We start from the raw sequence: 11764 nt of genomic DNA on the forward strand, positions 1-11764 counted from the left end.
ATAGGCTGGGGGTGTACGGTCGGTGGTGGGGTCCATCCGTGAACGGGTTTACGGCCGTGATCGGGGTCACGGTTGTGAACACCAGTCAGGACGGAAACTGTTGATTTTCGACGGAAAATCGAGTTTTTCATGCGATTTTGGTTCCGAATCTTATATAAAACTTAAATGACTTTCCAAACCATAGAAATTTGACGGAACAAATAAAATGTGAAATTTATTTATAGAAAACGGCTAACTTTAACGAAAAAAGGTTCGGGTTGTCAGAAAAAGATAATATGGGAAACATTATATGAAGTGTTTTCTTTTCAGGAATTCAAATGAACTTTTGAATATTTGTTTAGCTCGTCAAAGGAATTTTCTTTGAGAGAAAACTCATAAGTCAAGAAGTCAGTGGGAGTCGTATTGATCTTGAGAGTTTCAAGAGCCAACTGAAAATAAACCTTTTAGTTATCACTAACACGCGACCTGAGATTGATAACCTGTCATGTTTGATTGACATATTCTTATTCCTGTGCATATCTAGTTGAGTTGGCAATGCTGGTGAGATATATATTTTAATTTAACTACAAAAGCAAAGCACAGTGGTCAGTGAAAGTGAATTGATCAATATAGGTGACTTGCTAGCAACATGGAAGCACTGGTAGGACCTTGAGCTACCAGAGGGCAAGAAATTTAGAATAGCGAAGTTTAGTCCATGAAGGAAAGCTAAATTTGAATTTGGTTTGTCCTAAACCCTGTCTTATGATTGTAGGTTGGAAATGATAGATTCACATGAATGGGAATGTACACACCATAAAATATAGATGGAAAAGGTTTCACTCTAATTCATGAGAATGATTATGAGGAAATACTTTCGCTGACAAATTTTAAAGGACCTGATTAATAGGGATATTGGGTGTATTAATTGCATTCTCAAATTTGTAATATGATTATATATTTCGAATTATGAGGAATGGCAAGGAATTGTTTGAACTTCCGAGAGATACATATATCAGTCTTAAATGGTTTAAACACACACACACACATATGCTATCCAATTAAGGTAATTAAGCTTAAGAACTCTATTTGGAGACTTATCGAAGCATCATGTAACAAAAATCTATACTTTTGTAAGAATGTCAACAGTATTGATTTCTAGAAGTCCATTTGATTTCCGGGTATATGTCAAATTTAGTGACAGCATAATTGTTATGCTAGTATTGCATGTTGACAATAATGTTCGTAGGAAACAAAGTTTTCAATTTGAAAATTGCAAAGTTTGGGAATTGTTTCGCTATAGTAGATGTCACACCCCCGGCCGAGGCGGCGGAACATGTCGAGCTGTGCAGCTATGTTCATGGATCACAGGTAAACGAAATATATAACACAATTACAAGAATAAACAAAACAAAATTCGTATTCCATCATTAAGTTTGAATATAGGGTTCTTACCGATAATAATAGTACATGAATTGCCTTAACAGGTAGGCAGACATAACACAAACTAGTAAACTAGATTGCCTGAAATCTATGATTATCCGTCGTATGAATGCTTGAATTTACCGACTCCCTGAGAATACATGTAGTTTTGAGGGTCAACACAAGGTTGGTGAGAGTTACAGGTTTTCTGCTAATAGCAGTATGATACTTTTAAAAGGTCTAGAAAGTATTTTCTTTGTAAGTATAACTATACTTAAAACAAAATCTTTGAATACTTTTGAAACCAATATGTATCTTTTCATAAGTAAATCCATACTTAAAATACTTTTGAAACCAACCAAGCCCATGGTTTGTAGTAAAAGAAAGATTCTAATTAATGTTTATAGTGAGTCCTATAACCAATCTATGCGACTGAGTGTACTCCCTACAACGTTTCATTGTACGTCGTAGTAACAATAGTAGATACTTATCACCCACTTCGATTCATCGATCGAGGTTGGAACTAGCAACCGCATGTGGGGATGTCAACCCCATATAGATCTATACATACGTATCTCGCTCCAAAGATTAATAGTTATAGTAGTGCAGGTATGCTAAGTGTTTAGACTTAGCTAATGAATATAGTCTTACTAAAAATCCCTTAACTAAGGTATGTGAATAGTTCTCACTCCTCACTTATAAGTGGATAAGTTACTAGGCATAATGAATTATATAAAGTTTATAAAAGCCGAGCATAACTGGTATGAATGTATAGTATAAGACACTAGCTTCTATAACAAAGTATGTTTCGTGTATAAACTTTTTACAATTATATGTATAGCTTAAATCCTTAGGAATACTACAAAGTTTTATGACATGCTATTTATTACATACAATGTCACATAAAATCATAGAGTTTTATAGTAAAAAGGCATACATTATTTTTATTCGTTGTATCATTTTAACAATATAACATATGAAAATATTGAGGTTTAAAACTAGTTTATGTGTTTATAACATATAAATGTCAAACCAATATTTTATAAACTAGTTATAGTTTTTACATAAAATAATAATATTTCATATGTATTTTGTACAAACAAGTACAATTAAGCACATGCTTTATCCTCCAAAGCATATAAAAATATAAAAGAGGGGTCATAACACTCACCTTAACGTGTGGTTGTTGATTTGTTTCGACAATTTGACGCGAGAAACCGAAATATGTTACTTCTAAAACTAACTGCTAGACTAATTTAGTTACCTAGTAAATCATAGGAACATTTTGGTATAAATTAATATGTATGGGTTGTTTTGTAATTTAACCAAACTATAGGGCCCATTTACTAGATTAAAAAATGGAATGGGACAAATTTTGTAAAGTAATTCCAAGGGAGGGGTTGTTTTGATACGAAATAAATCAAATATTAGAAAAGGGACCTAATTTGTACACAAATCTCAAGGGAGGGTAAAAATAATTAAAATGGAATGGATGTTTTAGACTTTAGGATTAGTTTTGAAAGAAAATTTCAAAGGAGAGTGGAATTTAATTGATTTAAATTGATGTTTGGGAGGGGAAGTTGATCACCTCCTGTGATCGACTTATGCATGAAAAACCAAAAAAAGAAAGAAAGAAAAAGAAAACAGAATTAGGACTCAGCTTTGTCTACAAATCGAAGGACAATAAATGAATGGTGGTTGTGGACTTACGTTGTAACGGAGGCAGCAGGAGGTCGATGAGGGTGGTGGAAGCCGGTGGCTTCTACGGCGGTAGTGGGGTGGCGATGGGTGGCAGCCCCTTTGCTGTCCTGTTTTCTTGCTACTTTCGGCTTCAAATTCGATGAGAGTGAGAGAGGGAAGGTATCAGGAGGCTGTGGTGGTTGTGGGGAGGTGGTTTTCGATCAATAGAGGGTGACAAAAGGGTGGTTTCGGTGGTGGTGTATGGTGAAAGTATACATAGAGAGAGAGAGATGGCTGTGATTTGAGTGAGAATCGAAGTTCTCCAATGCCCTCTATTTATAGTAGAAGAAGCCTCACACAACCTTTCTACACCTTATCTCTTAAACCAAGTCAACACACAACTTCACCCATGCTTTGTACTAGATGATGAAAGGTACACACTAAGAGGAATGGGCATTAAAAAAACATGGGCAAGGAAAGAGAGGGGCTGATCATTGTTATCTCACACAAGTCTAGTGGGCCCTAGTGAGGTTATACCCTCTTAAATTGCCAAAAGCTCACTTATAAATGAGATCCGAGATCCCGACGTTGGATATTTCTTTCTAATGTTTGTTATGATAGAGGAAAATTCAAGGATTCTAGAAACCCAAAAGGATTAATTTTACGAATTATAGAACTCCGGGAAATCGCGTTTGAAGTTTCGCATCTAAATGAACCGAAATGCTCGATTTTTCGACTTTCACAAATATTTTCGCTAAAAATATTTCGAGTCTGAAATTAAATATTAGACCATATCCTAAGTCCAAAAATGGTCTTAGAATTTCCATCTAAGGTGTGAAATTTCCTCAACGGATCGATTCAGTTTTAGCAGTTTAAAGAAAGTTAATGTTCTACTGGTTTGTTTTCTTATAATTGTCGTATCTTTTTTATACGAACTCCGTTTTGGGCGTTCTTTGTGACATCCACCAAAACTCAGGTCAATACTCATCTAGAACCTTGTCATTTCCTTGTGTGCACTTAACTTGGCTCTATAGTTACAAGTTGAACTAGGTTTGTGACTTAATAGATCCCTCGGAACAAGTAGTGTACCTTAGTTGTATTGAACGATCACATTGATATGTAAAGGAACCAACTGAGTGGTAAAGTGCCACAGCTGAACCTTAAGTCTAAACATAAAACTATGTTCGATAGATTACAACTCAAGGGTAGGTTATTAACCCTAAAAATTTCATATTGGAACAAATTGATGCTTAACAAGGTTAAGTATCACAAGCTAATATGAACAAAAATTAGATCATAATATGAACCAACTATAAAGTTGATGACAAATTCATACACTTCATGATTCGAAATGTGAACCAAAAGTAAAATCCAAGAATATCAAATTCTTACAATCACATATTATGAATCCTTGTTAGAATTGTTGAAATATGATAAATTGATTTTTATAAAAATTAAATAATAGGTTATCATTATATAAATTAATTCAACAAATATAATTTTTGGAAGTCATTACCAAGTGTAAATACCTCAACAAAACCCAATAATTAAAACCTTAGGAGATTATGAAAATGTTTGAGTTTTATAAAATTTAAAATCTAGATTTATAAAAATTCAAGGGAGGCTTTTATTATTTGATCAAATACCAATAAAAATACCATATCCCTCTTAAAGTTTCGTCCATTAGGCTTTTCCCTCCCCCCCCCCCCCCCCCCATGCCTTAAAACCCATCATTACACCTCATTTGAACCACCTACACACTCTATCTCACACTCCTTCTCCAAGAAAACTCTCCCACTTCCAAGACCACTCCTACACATCAGAAAATCCTCCATTCTCTGCCATAATTTCGAAATTGAGAAGGTCTTGAAGTGTTCTTGCTTCTCTCAAGATCAAAACCAAGGCAAACAACACAATCCTCCCTCATAGTTTCATGATTTTACTTCCTCTTCTTCATGGTTCTTCTCTACTCTTCGGATTCTATGCCCTTCTATGGCTAGAAATCCTTACTTTTTCCCTTGTGGTGACCATAACACAATGCATGTGTTTGAGATGGTGAAAATCCGGGATCAAACCCATGCAAGGAGTGAAAAAGATGCACATGTGTTCATGTGACTTCAAAACCGAGTATTACATCTTCTTCTCCATTTCTTTTGTGTTCTTGCATGAACAAAAGCATTTAAACCATTTCTAGTACATCTTGGATGCTCATTCACTCCATGCATGTGCTAGAAATCGGACCTTCACAGAAGCATGCATGTTGTTCTTGTCAAAGTGCCCTAAGAATGCACTCAAAGCAACCAGGGGAGACATGCAATCTGCCAGACTATTTTGTTCAGATTTGAACTGCCATAACTCGGTCATTACTTAACCAAATCCTGATATTCTTTTTGTATTGGATAGTTCCATTAGTTAGCTTTCAAACCCAACTGGTCTCACTGTAAAATATTAAATATCGGATTTTTGGCAATTTTTACAAAATGGTTGCGCGAACAGCTCTTTTTCTGTGATCACCATTTTTACTTTACGTGATCAGTGGCCTTAAACCCAACCATAAATCTGGGGAAAAATAGTTTAGAAACTTAACATATCCAGTGAATGATGGCTGAAATTTCGTGGCTTAAAACCCCACAGAATGTGCTACTCAAATTCATGAACTTCAGCCATATTTTCATCTCATGCACTATAATGTGCAACATTTCTTAACTTGTTTGGGTTCAATACCCCTATTTCCCTTCTGAATAAATTTTGAACATTTTTCCTTTTGAAAGCCCTCACACGCATGTGATAATAAATACCAAGGGCTAGAACCAATTCCTTATTTATTTATAAAAATAGTTATTTAATGGCTTTAAATTCCAAATAATCATTTTCGGAAGGTATAAAAATCTGAAAATTTTTATTATGAATATAATCACAGAATAAGAAAGCCATGTAAATTTTCAGACATTTTGGACACTGTTTGATATTTATTCCATATTTTTCATTAAATTGGAGCATGAAATTATAATCTCGGGTTATTGGACTCAAAGTTCCTAACCAATATTTTTCTCAACCTTAGGAACATTATAAGAACCTGTAAAAACTAAATTGGGAATTTTAGAAACTGTTTACCAATTTATTTGGATTTTCTATATTATTTGATCCTAAATTACAAATAAATATAAAACGACCATCAAAAATGTCTATAAAATATCTGGACACTAATACCCTCCTGTAGAAACACAATATAAAGTTTTACAATTTTTGGAGTTCATTTTCATCCCTTTATGAAATTTTTTTTTTGAATATAAGACACCATGAATTCAATAATACTAATAATGAACCAAACAAACTTTGGGCACTTAATGACACCACCAGTAGGATAAGTAGACTTAGATAATGGTTTAGTGAATTATATCTCACTAGAGACTATTTGTTCCGTAGGACGCTATTAGGATTCGCACTCACCAACATCAACCCGCAAAGCCCGAGCCGCAAACTTTCCAGAGTGAGTATTCACGCACTCCCCTATTTTCGGTTTTTAATGTTTTGGGGTGGAAAGCATGCCATAATATCTATGAACATTATTTTATGAACTTGTGCTATGAATTTGTGATATGAACTTTGTTGTATGAACTTCTATTATGAATTTGGTGTTATGAACTTGTATGATTAAGTCCCCGGAGAACCGATACAACCTATTAACTCATATTTGAGCCGATGGTCTTATGGATAGCGCTATTTGGGGTCGACAGCCCCCACTCGCCCGGAACTGCGAGTGCATATTTCCATGAACTGACATCATGGGAACCATGGACATGATAGAATGGGGCAGGAACGGTCGTTAGGCTTGGTTGTGAACGGAATGCAATGGCATTCATCGTCTTCTAATTTGGAACATTTATAGAATAAACTACATTTTTGAAATAATGTATTATTATAAACCTGTGAACTCACCAACTATTTTATAGTTGATCCTCGTTTTTTCATGCTTTTTAGGGAACGGTCAGTGAATCAACAAGACGTTAGCATGATTTAAGTTGTTACCTTTGCTATGTATTAAATTATGTATTGTGAAAACTGAATGTATTTGTTTTATACGCAATGTAAACTTAAAACGCTTAAGGTTTATGGTTGGTACTTCTATTTACCTTTGTGATGAGACCTTAGCCTGTCACTCTTCGTGTTCCGCTTTAACGGGGTGTGACATATTTGGTATCAGAGCCTAAGGTTATAGAGAATATCGACTTCCCCTTTCCCTTAGGGACGCCTAAACTATAACCATTGAGTTAATAAAACATGCCATTTAGTATAAGTAATTCCGGTAATGCGCTACTGGACCTTAATTATACATAGCCTGATCACCTATGTATAATTAAGGAAGAGTTAGTGCAAGACCGGAATTGATTATAGTGAATGGTATCAACACCCTAGGATAAACATAAACATCAAACATAATAGAAATTTTCTAGAAGGCTAAAAATTCATCTAAACATTAGAGTTTCTCGTGTACAACGTAGCCATGTCAAACACTAGCTCTCAAGCACTTGGATCGGCAGATGAGTCTGGTTACGTCACTGCGCGCCCGAAAGTCAACCGCGACTCGAGCACCGAACCGACTGAAGATTCGTCTACAGGATCAGAGACTGGAGAGGAAGTGAGCAGCCAGGCACCGACTGAGGAAACTTCAGCCCCGCCGATACCCGAGCCTTCGCGACAGCTGACGCCTCGGCCACCCCTTTATGGACTATACCACAGGAGGACAGCGAGAAAGAGCGCACCAATGCCGAGAGAAGTGTTGAGGTTCGAGCGTCAAGAACCCGTGCCAGCACCTCCCGCACCAAGGAGTGAGCGTCACGAGCCTAGTCAGCCTCGACCCCCAGTCATAGGGACGCCTTATACGCGAGCACCCGGGATGACTTGTCAGGAGCGACGCAGCATGGAGGCCATGGCCCGAGACCTGCATAATGCCCGTAGTAGGATTGCTTATCATCATCACAGCATAGCCGACATGTCAGACGTGGTCGATGCGGTGTGTGGTTATGCATACTCCGCCCAGAGGACAGCAATCAGAGCTATGATCACTAGCGCTATCGCTGGAGGGCTAGCATTGATTCTGGCAGTGGCACTTGTCTGGGTGATTGTGTTTTGGGGTTGAATCAAAGCGTCATGGTTTATGTTTTATGGTCTTTGGTCTATGTATTTTGATGTAATGCCTTTGGCTTATGGCTTTTGAAAAGTATGGTTGAAGTATCTTTTGTAGCTTGCAGTGCCAAGCAGTATGCTTTGTTAAACCTTTTATTTACAAACTATAAATGAAAATCTATTTTAATGACTTTCAATTTCCATGTTATTTCGCATTTATATTGTTCATAAACTGTAAATTGTTTTGATGATTTGAAATCTTTCTTGAAAATATATTTTATTATATTTATGTCTTGCAAAAAGAGAGAATTTTTCTTTTTATGATGGTAACGTCTTAAATTTTGTTGTGTGTTATAGAACCATAACCCCCAAGAAGGAACACCCACTCCCGCCAAACACATCCTGAGAATGCCACTCCCGATATTGCTCAACTGGTCTCACAACAACTGATGGATGCTATCCCTAACATTGTGGCTCAAGTCACTGCGGGAATCCATACTAGTCAGACAAACCGCGGAGGCCCTACACCTACTGTGAACACGGATGGAAGCGGAACTCGTAATGAGGAAACAAGGGGATGCACCTATAAATACTTCATGTCTTGCAAACCCAAGGAGTTTCACGGAACAGAAGGTGCGGTGGGATTGTTGAAATGGATAGAAGGAATAGAGGTCGTACTCCACATCAGCAAATGCTCAAATGACTGCAAGGTTCCCTATGTTGCATGCCTTCTACAAGACAGAGCTTTAACATGGTGGAATGCGCAAGTCCGAAACCGTGGAAGGGAGGCGGCGAACCAGTTAGCTTGGGAGGAATTCAAAGAGTTACTCAAGAAGGAATATTGTCGTAAGGATGAAATCCAGAAAATGGAATCTGACTTCTGGAACCATGCCATGGTAGGAGCCAATGTGGAAGGCTACACTGTGCGTTTCCATGAACTTGCTGAACTAGTGCCGCACATGGTCACCCCGGAGAGCAAAAGGATCGACCGATACATATGGGGATTGGCACCCGAAATCCGAGGCATGGTTACTTCAGCAAATCCTACCTCAATCCATAGCGCTATAGACCTGGCGCACCAACTTACAAATGATAAAGTGAGGGCTGGGATATTGACCATAAGCAACACCAGTAACAAAAGAAAACCGGAGAGCCAGATTGGAAGGAAGAAGAATGACAAATCAGAAAGGAACAAGAGAAGGGCAACGAACTTTGCGGTTAAAACAGAGGAACCTGTGCAATACCGAGGGCCTAAACCTAAGTGTGAGAAATGCAGCTATCACCATGAGGGTGCCTGCCCTATTTGCCACAAGTGCAACCGATCTGGGCATTTCGCGAAGTATTGCAGGATAGATAAGGATCGCAAGGGTGGTAAACGAGCGTGCTATGAGTGTGGAAGTGTGGACCACTTTAGGAATGCATGCCCAAATCTAAACAAGGGCCCCAACAACAACCAGGTAGGTCATAACAACCGTGGAAATCCAGGAGGTCAGGCTCGTGGGCGAGCATTTGTGATCAAGGCAGAAGAGGCCCGCCAGAACCCGGAGGTGGTAACAGGTACATTCCTCCTAAACAACCACTATGCATCAGTATTATTTGACTCTGGGGCAGATAGAAGTTTTGTGTCACATGAATTTAGATCACTAATCGACTTGAAATCAAAAATGTTGGAACATGCTTACATAATTGAACTTGCTAAAGGCCATGAAATTAAGGCTAAGGAGATAGTTCCTAATTGTACCTTGAACTTAGCCGGTAAAATTTTTAGTATTGATCTGATACCCATGGAACTCGGAAGCTTTGACGTAGTGGTAGGAATGGACTGGTTATCCAAGAATCGAGCAGACATAGGATGCTTTGAGAAAGTTGTCAAAATGCCCCTCCAAAACAACGAAACCCTATTAGTGTACGGAGAGAAACCAGGCAAGAACCTGAAGATAGTCTCATGCATGAAGATTCACAAATATCTGAAGAAGAAGTACCTTGCGTTCTTGGCTCATGTAGTGGAAAAGAATTCGGAAGAAAAACATATTCAGGATATTCCAATAGTGCGAGAATACCCCGAAGTGTTCCCGGAAGAGTTGCCCGGACCCCCCCCCCAACAAGACAAGTCGAGTTCAGAATTGATCTAATTCCTGGGGCGGCACCTGTAGCTAAAGCACCTTACCGCTTGGCACCTTCTGAAATACAAGAGCTTTCGAGTCAACTTCAGGAACTTTTGGAAAAAGGATTCATTCGTCCAAGTTCCTCACCGTGGGGCGCACCGGTCTTATTTGTGAAAAAGAAGGATGGATCAATACGAATGTGCATCGATTATAGAGAACTAAATAAATCGACTATCAAAAATAGATACCCCCTTCCTCGAATAGACGATTTGTTTGACCAACTCCAAGGTGCCTCGTACTTTTCAAAGATTGATTTACGATCAGATACCACCAATTAAGGGTACGCGACGAAGACGTTCCTAAAACCGCCTTCAGAACTCGTTACGGACACTAAGAGTTCTTAGTTATGCCTTTTGGGCTAACTAACGCGCCAGCTGCCTTCATGGATCTTATGAATAGGATTTGTAGGCCGTACCTTGACAAGTTTGTTATCGTGTTCATTGATGACATAATAGTCTATTCCCAAAACAAAGAAGAGCACGAACGACATCTCAGGCTAGTGTTGGAACTGTTGAAAGACCAAAAGTTGTTTGCAAAGTTCTCTAACTACAAATTTTGGATTAGGGAAGTACGATTCCTTGGTCATGTGGTTGGAGAAAAAGGAATACACGTGGATCCCACCAAAGTTGAAGCAATTAAGAAATGGGAAACCCCAAGATCCCCGACGGAAATTCGGCAATTTCTGGGATTGGCGGGCTATTATAGGCGCTTTACTGAGAACTTCTCCAAAATTGCCCAACCATTGACTATTCTGACCCAAAAGGATAGGAAATTTGTATGGGAAGAACCACAAGAAGATGCCTTCCAATTGCTAAAACATAAGTTGTGTAATGCGCCAGTCTTGGCATTGCTAGATGGTGTGGAGAACTTCACAGTGTATTATGATGCGTCACACCAAGGTCTGGGTTGCGTACAGATGCAGAAAGGCAAGGTTATTGCATATGCATCAAGGCAGTTGTGAGAAAAACTACACAACCCACGACCTAGAATTAGGAGCGGTGGTATTCGCCCTTAAGATCTGGAGACATTACTTGTACGGAACTAAGTGCACTATTTATACTGATCACAAAAGCCTACAACACATCTTGGATCAAAAGATGCTTAACATGAGACAGAGGCGGTGGGTAGAATTACTCAACGACTATGATTGTGAAATTAAATACCATCCAGGAAAGGCCAACGTTGTAGCCGATGCGTTGAGTAGGAAGGAAAGGGTGAAACCCTCACGAGCTCATGCCTTCGGAGCCCTTGTTCAAACCAGTTTGAAGGACGAAATCCTTGCTGCTCAAGGCGAAGCATTAAAGACTGAGAACTTGAAATGTGAAACATTGCAGTGTCTAGAACAACGATTTGAAACAGGTTCGGATGGAGTGAAGTACTTCAAAAATAGAGTA

The 11764-nt window shown here is 38.4% G+C and overlaps 1 protein-coding gene across 1 annotated transcript; it reads left to right on the forward strand.

Annotated features, from left to right (window-relative positions):
- The first annotated feature begins 8654 nt into the window (after window positions 1–8654).
- Window positions 8655–10337, forward strand: LOC145112075 (uncharacterized). Its single transcript, XM_079048292.1, has one exon. It carries the CDS (start codon window positions 8655–8657, stop codon window positions 10335–10337), a length of 1683 nt encoding a protein of 560 aa, XP_078904418.1.
- The last annotated feature ends 1427 nt before the right edge of the window (window positions 10338–11764 follow it).

Source organism: Lactuca virosa, chromosome 5 (genome assembly GCF_052849685.1).
Source record: "Lactuca virosa cultivar CGN04683 chromosome 5, Lactuca_virosa_CGN04683_v6, whole genome shotgun sequence".
Classification (NCBI taxonomy): Eukaryota; Viridiplantae; Streptophyta; class Magnoliopsida; order Asterales; family Asteraceae; genus Lactuca; species Lactuca virosa.

Bases quoted from the DNA above. Each gene is read 5' to 3' on its own strand.
- LOC145112075 (XM_079048292.1), top strand. From the start codon at position 8,655: ATGGATGCTATCCCTAACATTGTGGCTCAAGTCACTGCGGGAATCCAT.